Source organism: Trachypithecus francoisi, unplaced genomic scaffold (genome assembly GCF_009764315.1).
Source record: "Trachypithecus francoisi isolate TF-2019V2 unplaced genomic scaffold, Tfra_2.0 Lachesis_group3, whole genome shotgun sequence".
Classification (NCBI taxonomy): Eukaryota; Metazoa; Chordata; class Mammalia; order Primates; family Cercopithecidae; genus Trachypithecus; species Trachypithecus francoisi.
In genome coordinates this window covers 106,512,295-106,529,887 of record NW_022681468.1, presented here as the reverse complement: position 1 = coordinate 106,529,887, position 17,593 = coordinate 106,512,295, and the positions used below count along the sequence as shown (strand labels likewise).

General features: G+C 40.2%; 1 protein-coding gene across 6 annotated transcripts in view; it reads right to left on the bottom strand.

Moving 5' to 3' along the window:
* Positions 1-1,171: 1,171 nt before the first annotated feature.
* ADAMTSL3 (ADAMTS like 3) overlaps positions 1,172-17,593 on the bottom strand; it is a 417,185-nt gene continuing 400,763 nt past the window's right edge. For 2 of the 6 annotated variants that reach the window (XM_033189189.1, XM_033189192.1), the window contains 4 exons: positions 15,286-15,484; positions 9,526-9,623; positions 3,993-4,224; positions 1,172-3,231 (listed from right to left, as the gene is read on the bottom strand). In XM_033189189.1, coding sequence (XP_033045080.1) covers positions 3,139-3,231; positions 3,993-4,224; positions 9,526-9,623; positions 15,286-15,484 — 622 coding nt within the window. In that variant the 3' untranslated portion in view covers positions 1,172-3,138. Of the gene's footprint in view, positions 3,295-3,992; positions 4,225-9,525; positions 9,624-15,285; positions 15,485-17,593 lie in introns of all 6 variants that reach the window. The other 4 variants (XM_033189190.1, XM_033189193.1, XM_033189191.1 and 1 more) reach the window with 3 other exon arrangements.

Here is a 17,593-nt window from a genome sequence, read left to right as displayed (position 1 = left end):
TCTTCAAAACCAGAAAGCACTAGGCCAAAACAGATTCACTGGTTAATTATACCAAACATTTAAAAAAGAAATAGCAATTTTCTACAATCTCTTTCAGAGGACAGAAGCAGAGTCAGTATTTCCTAACTCATTCTGTGAGGCCAGTATCACCCTAATACCAAACCCAGACAAAAATATTACAAGAAAAGAAAACTGGCCAGGCACAGTGGCTCATGCCTATAATCCCAGCACTTTGGAGGCCAAGGCAGGTGGATCACCTGAGATCAGGAGTTTGAGATCAGCCTGACCAATATGGTGAAACCCCATTTCTACTAAAAATACAAAAATTAGCCGGACTTGGTGGTACATGCCTGTAATCCCAGCTACTCAGGAGTCTGAGGCAGGAGAATTGCTTGAACCCAGGAGACAGAGGTTGCAGTGAGCCGAGATCGCGCCACTGCATTCCAGCCTGGGCAATAGTGGGAGGCTTGGTCACACACACACACACACACACACACGCGCGCGCGCGCGAAAAAAAAAAAAAAAGAAAACTACAGACCAATCTCTCATGAAAATACATGCAAAAATCCTCAACAAACATTAGCAAGTTGAATCTAACGATTTATAAAACGAATTATATACCATGACTAAGTGGGATTTATCCCAGCTATTGTAAACTGTGGACTTTGGACTATGACGATATGTCAATGGAGGTTCATCAGTTGTAACAAATGTACCATTCTGGTGGGGGATGCTGATAATGGGGGATGTGTTGGGACATGAGGTATATATGGGAAATCTTTGTAACTTCTGATCAATTTTGTTGCAAAATTAAAACTGCTCTAAAAAAAGTCTGTAAAAAATTAAAAGGCTATTAGTACCTCTTGCTCTTCCAACTACCACTTACTTCAATACTGTTTCAGGTTGTCTGTTTGGGACTTCTTTCTTCTGCTGCTCTTGAGATTCTTTTAAATATGATTCACACTATGCAAATGAGTAGAATGAGGGCATTAGAGTGAATCTTTGTGATATCTGCTCTGAGTCTTGTAATCCACACTCCGAAGGATAGTCCAGGGAATCAAACCCACTGGGGTTGCTCTTATACTGACAGAGGGCAGCCACAATGACAAGACCTCAGGCTACCAAAAAATAACACACATAAGCTGCCTACGTTTATAAGGATGCCACTGAATAATCAAAGTAAATTTATTTCTGAATTACATAAGGATCATGAAACAGAAACATTAACTCTCATGTTATAAAAACAGTAGTAAAATACAGTACACAGGAATGTCAATTGAATGACAACAATGAAAGTACAATAGCAAATGAAAAATAGTAACTTTTAACTTTAAATACAAAGTGAAGCAATTTAATAAGAAATTTTGTTAATAAGAAAAATATATGTCCCATGTCTTTATTACATACTGTACAAAATAAAATATTGCACCTTTCATATAATAAATATATACAAGGAGTATGTTACAAATGGTCTTTCTTTTAATTTAATAACCTTCAACAATCAAATGTGATTGATGATTAACAACTCATGGGCTGGTGTGTCCTCCTCACTGTCCCGCATCCATTCCCAATCACCAAACCCTCCACATACAGTAGTGCTCATCCCAGTGTCAGTGAGGCTGCAGTTAGAACAAAAGAGACTGTGTGCTCAGAATACGGTAGAGAAACTCAGCAAGCTTGTCCACAGACACATCCAAAGCCAAAATGCACTGTTCAGTTATTACTGACCAGGGACTAGGCCCAGCACAGCCTGCTGCAGGTAACTTTGTTGCCAAGAAGATGTAGGCAGCAGGTGTACAGGCAGCTGAGACCCTGAATAAAGAAGTAAGACCACTTATTTGGACTTGTGTGCCATCTAAAGACACAACTGGTAGTATACATGGGGAAGACCCCATAACCAAATGAGCTTCAGAATTTTCAATTTAATGCTAGCCTGAACTCACTTCAGCAACAACACTTACTCCAAACCTAACCTCCATCCTGACACTATCACTAACACTAGCACTGGCCCCAATCAAACCCAGTCCAACCCTGACCTAACCTGTTCCTAACCCTTACCCTTAAAGCCAACTGTAGCCTTAACCTTAACTTCCTTTCTCACCTAACCCAATTCTAGCTCTAATCCTAAAACTGAAACTAACCCTTACCCTTTCCCCCAAATCTTAAACTAAATCCTGGCTCCAACCCCTAGTCCTTAGTGTAACTTCTAACCTAATTCACTTTGGATTTACTGAAAAATCAGCCCAAAACAATTATTTACTATAAAAATTATTTTCAACTATCGTGTTTCTTATTTGGATTACTTTCTTATACATTTTCCAAAATAAAATCCTCAGGAATACTACTTTATGCATAAATTAGGTCTAATAAGGCTTTGGTTTTCTGTTTGTGTGCAATAGAATAGTGCTTAGAAAAAGTTTCATTCACAGCTCTTAAAAGAAAGCTTTGAATATACTACAAAATCAGTAGAAAAGGTTAACCTCCCCTCTTCTGTGACTTCCAAGATGCCTCACTTGGTCATAGATAGATTTCTGTAGTTGTACAACTGGCAGCAATATCTACTCTGTGTTTTCTTCCATGGGTGTTCTAAAAGCAAGGACAAGATGCCATGCTTCCACGAATCCTTGGGTCAGTCAGTGTGACAGCCTATCCAGACAGATGGTCTCTTTTTCACAGACTAAACTTAAGGATCTATGAAAATGCCATCAATGCCAACATCTTAACAACTACTGGCCAGAGATTCTAAAATGCGAATACCTTATAAACCTGACGAAAACCTGCAACTTGAGAGAAGAGGAAGTCATCAGTTGCTGTGTTTCCCAGGTTTTTAGGATGTACCACTCTGTGCTAGTCTACAAATCACAGGAAAGAGGCAACACATGATGATGCGCTCATAATCTTGGTGATTTCTTGATTCAACTGATATGATGAGGTCCCAAGAGAAGTGGCATGCATGCTATAGTATTTTTGTTCATCCTTGAATACATCATTTTAAAAAATTGGAATATAAAACTACCATGGTAAAATTTCACTTTAATCTTAACAGTGGTGTTTTTGCATCAACCTCTGTTTGATCCATAGAATCTAGTCTTTTAAGAAATATATGTTTTTGAATCTGCGACATGGGGAAAACAGCTTTTATATTCTACTTTTATCTTCACAGCAGCATCGTGACCCCTCCAAAGGTTTATCCCTCTTGACATGACTGGCAGCACCTTTGTTTGTAGAGGTCTAGAGAACACAAATTAAGATGTTTTACAAACATACAGTAGTGAGTTGTGTCTGTGCAGTCTCCTGCAAAAAAGAAAAAATATCTATAACATATAGCGTATTAGAGACCTGATTAAAAATTATTTGACTTTATGAAAAGCCATAAACTGAGATCACAGAGTGAGGTGAAGAAACCAGCTTTGGGTTAGGGCCATTGCTTGGCAAGGGAGTCAGAAGCACATTGGACTCCCTTTCCGCTCACCCAAGTGACCTCTCACTGCTCTCTGGGCCCTCCCAGTCCCTCTGGCCCATGCTGCTCCTTTGAGTGCTCAGAGCAGCAATGCTTAACTTTTGCAGGGTCATGGACTCCTTGAAAAACTTATGAAAGCTATGCACCTGCTCCTTAGAAAAATAAACCTACAATTAATTTTTACATATTATTTCAGGACAACGGCATACCTATCCAAGCCCATCCATGGAATCTTTGTCTTAGTACGTAAGACTACCAGGCAGAAGAGAAGTGTGTGGAGAGACTGCCAGTGCTTGTCAGAAAGGCAGTAACCAATGATGACAGTATGCTACTAATCTAACTGTTTTTTCTCTAGAGAACATGGAGCTGTACCCACATAGAGGAGTTCATTTCCTGATGTCCCAAGCTACCAAATCCATTCTGAATAACCCCTCAGATGGGACACTGATGAGGTAATCACTAGCAGGGTCTGGTGCAGTGATGGTGTCATCAGGATCTGATGCCATCAAGGCCTCTGGGGCAGTGGAGATACCTGGGAGGTGTACGTACTATCACAGGAAGGCCCAAGACAGTGCCGCCAGGAAACTGGTTTCTTTTTCTGCACACAGTGTCTCTCGGCCACAGGTTTGCAACTCCTTGTGTGGATACAGTCGACTTTCCGAGACTGGAGGCCCCTGCCACAGGCTGCTGTACAGGGCTTCCAAGGGCCTGTGTGCCAACACACATCACAGGCTCCTGATGTGCAGTTCCTTCTAAAGGTGGGTCTGAAGTGAAAAACAAAACAGAAAAACAAAAAATAGGAGAGGCAGGGTGTAACTTTTTGCCGGGACCAAGCCTTTTACCTTACTCTATATTCTATGTATCAAAGGTTGGACGAAGAGTCTAAGACCAAGACATTCCTCTGCTTTTATGCCAGATAGTCTAGAATGACAGTAACAACATTCTCCACCGCCTGGGGTGGAGTGCACCTGCTTAGATGTGCTCTGACGAAGAGGGCATGGCAAGCAAACCATGTGTTTCCACTGACTTCCAACACCAAGTCAAGGCACACACATCCTGACTAGATGGAAGAAATCAATTTTGGCAAGGAAAAGAATTATTTAATGATCTACAATAAGCCACCTCAAATTCATTCACAAGACTTCAATTTTCCGTTTATAAGTGCTCAAAACATACTGTGGTGTATGACTTTCTATGTGAGCAATCTAGTCTGCTAAAAGAAGTACTCTTTTTTACATTTAGGTCACACCAAGACTTGCAGTTAGAAACTACCGAAGAGCATATGAGAAGAAGAATCTATCTCTGATTTCCTTGCCTTTTAAAACAATGAAAAGATAATACCCTCTGATTTTTGAAAAGACATTTGCTAAAGAAGATAGAGTCAACTTAGTGGGCCCACTTTGGGGTATCTGCCCTTGTTCCCTAAGGCAGAGCTCCTGAAGACGCATTTGCACTGCCTGAGAGTGTCTTCCCAGTCCCAAAGATGACTGGAAGAGGCCCTAACTTGAGCTGGTTGAAGAACGGTATTTCTCTTAGGATTTGGAGGCATTTAAACCTGAAGCTTAGAGTAGTAGGTGGCGATATTCCACCACATCAGGCAGAAATATAGAAAATAACAGTTTTCATAAGGAACAAAAAATGAAGCAGAAACACACAGAACTGCAGAGGTGAGAGAAGAGAGAAAAAAAAAAAAGACTTCCTGTTTCTTAGTTGTAGTCTTTCCTGAGGTCTGACTGCATGCTCCCTGTTCTCCCTTTGGATTCTATGAGACATTCTTGTTATCCTATTAAAGGTTCCTTATCAGGGCACATAAATCCATAAGGAGTGTTTTACGTGAAATGTAACAAAATGGAGAAATTTGTGATATCCAGAACTCTGAGAGTATTGCATGTAATTAGAAGCAATCCTTTGATTAGCCAGTAGGGGGAGACGCTATCAAAGGGTTTACTTAACACAGTACTGTCCCGCCAAACTGTTTATATGGTTTATGGAAGAGGTGGGTGTCCTGTTAGCTGCTTTTGTTTTCCCCAGTGGGTACGAATCTTAGGGACCAAAAATTGAGTCACTTTGAACAACAGAGAAGAGACTGAGTACTCCTCAACCATCCCTATACAGAGATCAGCTTTCCACTTAAGAAGCTTGAACAAATATTCAAATAATATATTTAAAAGAATACCAAATTATTGTGCGCAAGTTTTGGGTGGTCTTGTCTTATTAATAAATCCCTCACCATCTTTGCATAAATCATTCCAAGTTGACTTTCGTTTCCAGCCCAAAGGATTGTAAAACAGCCCCTTCTGCTTCGATGAAAAGGCAGGGCCAGTGGGAAGTCAGACAGGACTATTGAGCTTTCTAAATACAAAGAATGAGAGGGGCACATGGAGCTATAGGTCAACACAGAAGCTGAAGCCCAGGAAAGCTCAGAGGCTGGTCACTACGTATACAGTGGAAAAATAAAAAATAAATAAAAAGCAAGATCTGTCCAGTAGAGGCCATAACTTCCTCCTGGCCAAGGACAGGACTCAGGACAGGGACACCTGAGCCAGGTGAATGCAGTATGGGCATCCACACTATGCACATAACTGGAGTTCGTGTGTTTTTCTATGTGAAGCATGAGTGTAGAAATGGCAGCAGAAATCATAAAGGAATCCTGTTTCTACTAGCTTTTTTCAATTTCTCACTTCTATTCAGTCTGGCTCCACTTCTGCCTCAAGTAACTCCTTTCACCATCAGCCAGATGGAACTGCTGATTCTGAGGGCAGTAGATCCCAAGCCTGCCTGGTTATTAGAAGCAGGCAGAAGCAAACAGCTTTAAAATGATGTAGATGGCCAGGCAATCTCATGAAGGTTCTGATTCACTGTCTGAGGTGAGTCCCAATAATCTTTATTTTACAGAAATTTCCTAGGTGATTCTGATTTCAGAGGTTAGAAATCACCACTTTGAGAAACCGACTTTCTGTGTCTTCAGCATTCTGTAGGTTCTCATGTTGTCACCTTGCCATAAGTCTGAGCTAGCTCTACCCTGACAATTCCCATTCCCTCTACAACTTTTCAGTGGAAGCCACAGCTCCCAAAACCTTTCCAGGGTTGTATAGTAAACACTAGCAGACTGCCTGCCCACCACTGATCCTCCACCCACGCCACCAATGCTACTCCCTCTACAACACTCTCTGACATTTCCTGAGGCCCTACTATGGCAAATGGGGGGTCTCCATTGCTCCCTGTCCACCCACTCAAAAGTGAGATCTAACACCTCACCTACCTACAGAGAGCCCACGGTCATAAACCAATCCAGCAGAAGAGGTCTGTGGGAAAAAGGGGGCTAAAACACTGCAGAAGAAACCCTCAACAGCTCTCTATACTAACCAACTTTATCCCTTATCCATCAACCACCCGACATCTGAGGACAAAATATAATAGCATGAAAAAAAAGCACCAGGTTATAAAAACAGAACAGCCAATCCTGGAGGAAACAGAAATAAAACAGAAAATGAATGGTAACTTGACTCCCCACCACTCTGACTCACCCCCAGCTCTAGGATTTTTCTTCCATTATTAAAAAAAAGTCTACCCTTTCATTTCACGTTCATATATCTTGGTCTAAAACCCAATTTAATCAGATTTTGAGCCTCTTGATAGATCCTTTTACACTCTCTATCTTCTGTATTATATTTTCTGCCTCTTATTTTTTGCTACCTTTGATTGGAAAGTGTGTGACATATCTAAGGAACTGACAGAAGGACAGTGTGGCTGGAACATGAAGAGTGAGACAGCATGAGATATGGATGAGGCTGTGAAGAAAAGTAGGACTTGAGTGTGTGGTATTTTTTTTTTTTTTTGGAGATAGAGTTTTGCTCTGTTGCCCAGGCTGGAGTACAGTGGCACAATCTTGGCTCACTGCAGCCTCCACCTCCTGGGTTCAAGCAATTCTCCTGCCTCAGCCTCCCAAGTAGCTGGGATTACAGGCACGTGCAACCATGCCCAGCTAATTTTGTATTTTTAGTAGAAACGGGGTTTCACCATGTTGGCCAGGCCCGTCTCGAACTCCTGACCTCGTGATCCGCCTGCCTCAGCCTCCCAAAGTACTGGGATTACAAATGTGAGGCACCACGTCCAGCCACGTGTGTGGTATTTTATAGGCCACATTGAGGATTTGGTCAATCTTCCTAGGAGCAAGTAAAGCCTCTAAAGTAATTTTAATCTAACAGGGAGATGGTTTGTGGTGGTGGTAGGATCAGATTTGCATTTGGGAAAACTCACTGTTGCTGTACTGTGGAGACTGGGTTGGAAAGTAGCATGGATGGATGAAGGTGGACCATCTGGACAGCTGTGACTGTATACCAGGTGAGAGATGATGGTGGTTTGGCCAAGGGTAATGGTGGCAGAAAAGAAAAAATGAAGATGAGTTCAAGAAAAAAAATATAAGGAATAAAAAAATCATATAAAAAAGTAATCAGGAAAGTACAAATTATAATGAGATAAATTTTCATCCATCAGATTGGCAAAAATTTTCAAAGGCTGCAAACCTATATCATGTTGATGAAAAGGGGGCAACTCTCACATATTGCTGGTATAGAAATTTTGATGGCAATTTGGTAGTATCAAAATGAGCATTCCTACCAATTCAATTTCATATCTAAAAATCTGCCCTATAAACATATTACCCTTTGTGCACAAAATATATGTTCCAGGATATTTACTGCAACTTTGTTTATAATAGCAAAAAGTTTGAAACCATCCAATGTCCATTAGCAACAGAATATTAAGTACAAACTTTAGATAGACTATTGAGTAGAATAGAATAGAATAGAATATTAAGTACAAAATGCAACAGAATAAAGTTAATCTTTACTTGATGGGTGTAATCTATAATATATTCTTAGGTAGAAAAAGCAAGTTTCAGAAAAATACATATGTGACCCATGTATGTATTTGTGTTATATCTTTGTGAATGGAAAGTAAAGTATCTGGGATGATGCATCTCAGTCTGTGTGTGGTCTCTATCTTTTCAGCAAACTAGAAAACTAGGTTGTCTGTTGAGAATGAGAGCAGCCATTCCAAACATTTTCCATTTGAGGAGAATGGTTTTGGCTTGAAATCACTTTGTGGGGAATAGGAAATGCAACTGACTCTACATTGCCAAACCTTACTGAAGGCTCAAAATGGTAACCCAGCCAATTGTCAAGGTCATCTCATTTTCTCCAGCAAGACTCAAGACATGGAAGAGGAAGAAATAGCTAGATATTGAGCATCTTCCATGACCCAGGCTGCCTCGGTGCGTCACACTAAGCTAAATCATTAAAACGTTCTAACCATAAGTTCACATGGATGATAATACCCCACTTTGCAGATTAGGTGGCTAGGCAGTCCAGGGTCACACAACAAGCGAGTGATATAATAGAACTCCCAAGCCCCTGGTTAGTGTGCCTCGTAGGCTCTCTCCCCACTTTCTGCTGGCTGGCATGCTGTTCTCTGGGATGGTAGAGCTGCCAGATGGAGAGCATCTGGATCTCTGGATGACCCCATGAACAAAGCTCTTCTATCCCTAAACCATCTACCAGCTCAAACTTTTATAAAAGGAGAGAAGCAAACTCTACTCTTATTTAACCTCCTCAACAATATTAAAGTTTACTTAACTATCTGCTAACCACTGTGACAATATTCTAATAAAAAACATTTTCTAAACAGAGAAATAAGGCAGTTCATTAAAAGCATTAAGAACATTTAATCTGTAAGCCTAAATGGAATATTATTAGGCTTGATTAACTTAGTATGTAGAGGGAGAAGTATCTGCCTTTTCTCAATGATATCCTTTTTCCCCTTTTACCACACAGAGTGGTGTCCCTTTATGTTTAACATCCAAATAATTTGCAATTATAAATAGTGCACATTAACTAGTATTTCAGTAGAATATATACTATTGAAGATGACACTAAATAAATCACAATAGAAAACTGTCAATTATGAGAGTTGGTAGAAACTAAAAAGGATTCCGTTTTCAGGCAGTTATAATTATTGTCCTGAGTCAGGAGAGAATGTGTGCTGCTTTGGGGTGGGGCCCCTACCTCCTTCTGTCATCACAGTTGGAGTCAGAGCCGTTGTGCTGACAAGCTGTGTGATGCTGGTGCATCCTCACGGCATGGCCCATGCAACGTCCAGGACACTGGAACAAAAAAGCACAATGCAGTGTAAACCCTGCAAGCTCATGCATGTTCTGTATACTAAGATCATGTACTGAGGCAGGATAGCTGAAGACCTGTTACAAGGGAAATGTAACCAACTGTCCCTGGGGGGTAGTGAAAGAGGATTAGGGTACAGCTCTGTGGACCACACACCTCTTTTTCAGAGTCAGGAAGATACTGCCTAAGCTTCCCTTCTCCTCTGTATTAGTCCCTTTTCACACTGCTATAAAGACATACCCGAGACTGGGTAATTTACAAAGAAAAGAAGTTAAATTGACTCACAGTTCAGCATGGCTGGGGAGGCCTCAGAAAACTTATAATCACGTCAGAAGGTGAAGGGGAAGCAAGATACCTTCTTCACAAGCGGCAAGGAGAAGTGCCAAATGAATGGAGAAGAACCCCTTTATAAAACAATCAGATCTTGTGAGAATTCACTCACTGTCATGAGACTATCATGAGGGAAACTGTCACCATGATCCAACTGCCTCCACCTGGTCTCTCCCTTGACATGTGGGGATTGTGGGGATTAAAATTCAAGATGAGATTTGGGTGAGGACAAAAAGCCTAACCATATCATTCTGCCCATGGCCCCTCCCAAATCTCATGTCCCTTTCACATTTCAAAACCATTCATGCCTTCCCAACAGTCCCCCAAAGTCTTAATTCATTCCAGCATTAACCCAAAAGTCCAAGTCCAAAGTCTCATCTGAAACAAGGCAAGTCTCTTCTGCCTATGAGCCTGTAACATCAAAAGTAAGTTAGTTACCTCCTAGATACAATGGAAGTACAGACAGTGGGTAAATATACCCATTCCAAATGGGAGACGATGGCCAAAATAATGGGATTATAGGCCCCATACAAGGCCAAAATCCAATGGGGCAGTCAAATCTTAAAGTTCCAATATGATCTCCTTTGACCCCATGTCTCACATCCAGACATGACCCCATGTCTTCCTTCATGCTGATGCAAGAGGTAGGCTCCCATGGCCTTAGGCAGCTCCTCCTCTGTGGCTCTGCAGGGTACAGTCCTCACTCCCGGCTGCTTTCATGGGCTGGTGTTAAGTGTCTGTGATTTTTCCAGGCACACAGAGCAAGCTGTCGGTGGATCTATCATTCTGGGGTCGAGAGGATGAGGGTCCTCTTCTCACTAGGCAATGCCCCAGAGGGGACTCTGTATGGAGGCTCCAACCCCACATTTCCCTTCTGCACTGCTCTAACAGAGGTTCTTTATGAGGGCTCTACCCCTGCAACAAACTTCTGTCTGGACATCTAGGCTTTTCCATGCATTCCTCTGAAATCGAGGCAGAGGTTCTCAAACCTCAATTCTTGACTTCTGTGCACCTGCAGGCCCAACACCATGTTAAGCTGCCAAGGGTTGGGGCTTGCACCCTCTGAAGCAATGGCCTGAGTTATATGTTGGCTCCTTTAGCCATGGCTAAGACACAGGACACCAAGTCCTCAGACTACACAAAGCAGCAAAGCCCTGGGCTCAGCCCAGGAAACCACCTTTTTTTCCTATGCCTCAGAGTCTGTGATGGGAGGGGCTGCTGTGAAGACCACTGACGTGCCCTGGAGACATTTTCCCCATTGTCTTGGCAATGAACATTTTGCTCCTCGTTCCTTATGCAAATTTCTGCAGCCAGCAGAATTTCTCCTCAGAAAATGCATTTTTATTTTCCATCACATCCATCAGGCTGCAAATTTTCCAAACTTTTATGCTCTGCTTCCCTTTCAAACATAAGTTCCAATTCCAAATCATCTCTTTGTGAATGCATAAAACTGAATGCTTTTAAGAGCATCCAAGTCACATCTTGAATGCTTTGCTGCTTAGAAATTTCTTCCACCAGATACCCTAAATTATCTCTCTCAAGTTCAACGTTCCACAGATCTCTAGGACGGGGCAAAGTGCCTCCAGTCTCTTTGCTAAAGCATAGCAAGGAACCTTTGCTCTAGTTCCTAAGAAGTTCCTCATCTCCACCTGAGACCACCTCAGCCTGGACTTCATTGTCCATATCACTATCAGCATTTTGGTCAAAACCCTTCGACAGGTCTCTAGGAAGTTCCAAACTTTCCCAAATCTTCCTGTCTTCTTCTGAGCCCTCCAAACTGTTCCAATCTGTGCCTGCTATCCAGTTCCAAAGTCACTTCCACACTTTTGGGTAACTTTATAGCAGCACTCCTCTCTCTGCTGTACCAATCTACTACATTAGTTCATTTTTACACTTCTATAAAGAAATACTTGAGACTGGGTAATTTACAAAGGAAATTGACTCACATTTCTGCATGGCTGAGGTCTCAGGAAACTTAAACTCATGATGGAAGGCAAAGAGGAAGCAAGGAACTGTCTTCACAAGGCATCAGGAAGGAGAAGAGCCAAAGGGGAAAAAGCCCCTTATAAAACCATCAGATCTTGTGAGAACTCACTCACTATCATGAGAACAGCATGGGGAAACTGCCCCCATGATTCAGTTACCTCCACCTGGTGTCTCCCTTGACATGTGGGGATTTTGAGGATTATGGGGATTATAATTCAAGATGAGATCTGGGTGGGGACACAAAGCCTAACCATATCACCCTCCTTTCTCCCACAAAACTTAGACCACCTCTGGGGAGAAGTTAAAAAGGACAGGGCAAATCTTGAATCAATTGGGCTTAAGTCTGGAAATGACTATGCTTAAAACCATAAATGTCTGCCAAGTTTGGGTTTTTCTACTGTGAGCAAAAATGACTTGTGTGCTAAGGTGAGTTCAATTACAGGAAAAAATTAAAATTTTGACATTCAGTTCTTACAATTTTTACTTATTTACAATAATACCTATTAATTTGTCCTTATAATTTCTTTTATGCTTAAAAAGGTCTTTCCTGTCATGATAGTTCTACTTGCATTTACTTACTTATACACTTAGCTCTTTATTCAAGTTAGAATTTATTTTGGTGTATGTTCTGAGTCTGTGCTCAGAACTTGCATTTACTTACTTATACACTTAGCTCTTTAATCAAGTTAGAATTCATTTTGGTGTATGTTCTGAGTCTGTGCTCTGATTTTACTTATTTTTCTTACATTAGCTAGCCAATTTCTCTTATACTGCCTTTTTTCTTTTTTTGGCTAACCACTTTATTGAGATACAATTTACAAGCCATGCAATTTGCCATCGAATGTTAATGGAATTTAGAGTTGTATAACGTTTACCATAATCAGTTTCAGAACATGATCATCATCCCCAAAAGAAACCTCATACCTTTAACAGTCACTCCTAATTCCTCTGATTGCCTCTTTTCCCAGGCCTCAGCAACCATTAGTCTACTTTTTGTCTCTATAAGTTTCCCTGTTCTGAACACTTTGTATAAATGGTACCATGCAGAGTAGTCCTTTGCATCTGTCTTCCTTCAATTACCATAATGTTTTCAAGGTGTAGCCCTATTGTAGCATATATCAGTTCTTCATTCCTTTTGATAGTCAAATATTCAATTGTGCAAGCGTACCACAGCTTATCACTTCACCAATTGTTTCCTTTTTTTTTTTATTGTTATGGGGTAATGTTATTTGGGTTGTTTCCACTTAATGACATTGTGGTTATTATTAATTCTTCAACAAATATTCATGTACAAGTTTTTGTGTGGACATATGTTCCATTTCTTATTTGTATTTTTTGCCCTAGGATATAGATCCTGAATGTTTCATTTCTTTCGGATACATACGTAGGGGTGGAATTTCTGGGTCACATAGTAGATCTAATCTAACATTTTGAGGAACTGCCAGGGTGTTTTCCAAAGTGTCTGTACCATTTTACATTCCCATCAGCACCATGAAGCTTCCAATTTCTCCACATCCTCACCGACATTTGTCACTATCTCTTTTTGACTAATGCCATCCCAGTGAGCCTAAAATTGTATCTTATTGTGGTTTTGATTTGCATTTTTTAATGATTAATGGAAAGCATCTCTTCGTGTCCTTATTGGCCATTTGTATATCTTGCTGATAGTTTATTTGTGTTTTTATTATTGAGTTGTAAGTATTCTTTACATATTTTAGAGATAAGCTCCTTTTTGATATACAGTTTTTAATCATTTTTTCCCATTCTATGGGTTGTCTGTTTACTTTCTTGATGGTGTCCTTTGCAGCACAAAAGTTTTTAATTTTGATACAGTCCAATTTATCTATTTTTGTTTTTGTTGCTTATGCTTTTGTTGTTATAAGAAGCCATTTCCTATTCCAAGCCATGAAAATTTACACCTATGTTTTCTTCCAATAGTTTTATAGTTTGAGCTCTTAAATTTAGCTCTCTGATTCATTTTAAGTTTTTTTTTTGTATGTGGTGTAAAGGGTCCAACTTCCTTTTTTGGAAGTTGTTCTGCATTCTTGTTTAAAAGACTATTCTTCCCCCATTAAATGGTTTCTCAACCTTACAGAAAATCAATTTATATATATATACACACATATATATTGATATAAACATATATATATATATGGGTTTATCTCTGGACTCAATTTCATTGATCTATATGTCCATCCTATGTCAGTACCATACTATCTTGATTACTGTAGCTTTTTGGTAAGTTTTGAAATCAGGAAGTGTGATTCCTGCAACTTTGTTCCTTTTCAAATTTGTTTTGGTTATTCAGTCTCTTCTATTTCCACATGAATTTTAGGATCAGTTTGTCAACTTCTGTGAAAAAACCAGATGAAATTTTGATAGAAATCACATTGAATTTGTAGATAAATTTCAGAAGCATTGTGTTACTAGTAATAATAAGTCTTACAGCGTTCCATTTATTTAGATCTTCTTTAGTTTCTTTGAAAAGTATTTTGTAGTTTTGTATCTTCTATTTTTAAAATAATGTTTCCTCCTATGATTAACTGCCTTTAAATGTTAAAGTCCATCTGGTCCGTTTCTGTGCTCTGATTATACAACATAAACTGTGTCTCTTCTGCTGTACTATTTTACTTATGACAGTTTTGCATCATGCTCTGATATAGGATGAGGAAAGTCTCTCTATACCTCCAAAACTTTTTTAAAATAAAAATTTATTGTCTTTATTGTCATATTATCTCCCATGTGAATGTCAGAATTATCTTTAATTTCACAAAAAAGTTCTACTGTGATGTTAATTGGAATTGTATTACATGCATAAATTCATTTAAAGAAATCGACATCTTCGTAGTACTGAGATTTTCCATTCAGGAGTATAATAAGTTTTTTACTTGTTCAACTTTTATGTGTTTCAATAATGTGTTACATTTTTATTTATAGGTTCCTACACATTAAACATTTTCCTAAGTATTTTTATTATAACATTATTAAAGGTGGCATTTGGGATGAAGATTCTGAGACTTTTGTGCTGATCCCACTAATGTTCCCTTTCTCATTTTCCTGAAGGCTGCTTTTATTCTTACTGCCCTAAACTGGTCTACACCTTGGAGCTTCTGTTATGGCATCATTGCATTCAAAGAACCCAAACTTGGTTCAATTTTGTACTGGAAGACAGAGATACTATGATTTCTAAACACAAACCTTGAGGTCAAAGACATACATTTATTTCAGAGACCGATCAGATTCCTGCCCCCCTGCCCCAAAAGTAGTTTATTGGAAACAAGGTGATTATTCCAGATAGTGCTGTCCACATACTAGATGTGTTAGCTTTACCTGGTTCCCTGGTTCCCACTGAACACACGGATGACCAAAACATGGTTTTCTTCCCAGAGGCCTGTCTTTAGGGGCACACGCTCTTGGAGACACCACCTGCACAGTTCCATTGGCTTTTGTCTGCTTGCACATCACCTGCCGACTGTGGTATCCTTCACCGCAAGACACAGAGCACTGTGACCACATGCTTGTGAACCACCTAGGAATAAAAACTACATGACTTTAGTAAAGACTGGTATGTCAGACCTTAGAGGAGTGTCTCATCAAAGGAAAAAGCTGATCCCAACACCATGGCTGTCTTAGGCTCTCACATGTCTGTATGGGAATGGGAAGCACCATAGATGACTCCCAGCCTGTTTCTCAGACCTTCTTTAACTCGGGGGCAACAGTGTCATCACATAGAGATGACTACTATAGGAATGGGGTACAGCTGTCTTCAGGTTTATGAAGAGCTGTTACTTGTGTGGCCCTAGAGGTTGTAAAGCTGGGGCAAATTTAGAAGGAAATTTCAAAAATGTGGAGTTCAATTCACTGAAACTAAAATGAAGAAAAAACATTTCCAGCATCCAAGTATTATTCACCCTGCAAGATACTTACATGTTAGCTTGTATAATTCTCATATTATTCTCATTCTTGTAGAAAAGAAACTGATGTCCACTGAATTGAATAACTTAGCTACAACCACATGACTAACCTGCCAGCAGAGCTGGGATTGAATTCTAGATGTATCTGACTCTAAAGTTCATGCTTTAATGATTATAGGAGACTGAACTTGGAGCTGGACACCTTTGAGATATTGAGTGCTTTGTCTGTTGGCACAAAGATGTTGTTGGGAGACTGCAGAGCAGGGGTTTCTACCTGATGTCCATGGTTATCCAAGGAAACCACATACTTGGATGGAAAAAGAAATACATCTTTATTGTCACTAAGCTCTAATTGAAATTTAATATTTCTTTCAATTATAGAAACATAGGCCACAAGTACAGTAGCATTAATAGTATCTGTGATTTTGTTACCATTAGAAATCATAGATATTTACACATTACAATTATGACAGGTATCTCAAAATACAATTTATACTCATCACCATATTAAAATTAAAGCACAACTATATCTTGTTATTTTTTGTGTTAATAGAGAAGCAAATCTATATCAGATCTTTTTTGTTTGTTTGTTTGTTTGAAATGGAGTCTCGCTCTGTCGCCCAGGCTGGAGTGCAGTGACGCGATCTCGGCTCACTGTAACCTCCGCCTCCCGGGTTTACGCCATTCTCCTGCTTCAGCCTCCCGAGTAGCTGGGACTACAGGCGCCCGCCACCTCGCCCGGCTGATTTTCTTTTTTGTATTTTTAGTAGAGACGGGGTTTCACCATGTTAGCCAGTATGGTCTCGATCTCCTGACCTCGTGATCTGCCTGCCTCGGCCTCCCAAAGTGCTGAGATTACAGGTGTGAGCCACTGCGCCCGGCCACTGAAATATTTTTGAAGATCTGATATATGTCGCCGGGCGCGGTGGCTCACGCCTATAATCCCAGCACTTTGGAAGGCTGAGGAGGGTATCCACAGGCTTCTCCAGACCACCAGAGGGAGCCAGGGCACGGAAATGTTGAGGAGCCTTGCTGTAGAGGGATCTGGGATTAGATGATCTCTATGGTCTCTTCTAGGTATGAAAGTGTGCAACTGTTTATTCTAGGAGTGTGCAAAGACTTTAGAATATTTGAGAAACAAGGCTGCTGACAAACTTCCCAATGTGGATTCTCTCCATGTTTTGAAAATCAAGAAATGCCATAAAACAGCTTTCTCAATCAGGTTACTCCAAGTTACTGAAGCATGAGTTTGCTGCTTTCTGAGGGATGACCTTAGCATGAGATCTTCCTTTTGAGAATTACAAAGAGTACTGGAAGACCTATCAGTTAGGGTACCTGCAATATTGATAACCCTCCTAAGAATATGTCCCAAGGCACCCATTTTGCTTTACACTGTGACCCTGCCTCCCAGTCTCCCCCAAGGCACAGGTGACTGGATCTAGTGTGGATATCTGCCCAAGGACAGTGAGCTGTATAATATTAAACATTCCTCCAGTTTCTCTCAGTAAAATGATAGTATCTTCCTCACTGGTTTGTACTTAACAAATGCTTCTTTATTTGTTAATTTTTTTTTACTGTGGATTTTGGTACTATTTGGTCAACTATCTGCTAGGGTCTTGTAATCATTCATTGATTGATTTCATTGATATTTACAGGGAATATATGATGGAGCAGACATTGTGCCAAGTGCTAGGAATAAATTGTTGAGCAAAACATCTGTGGAT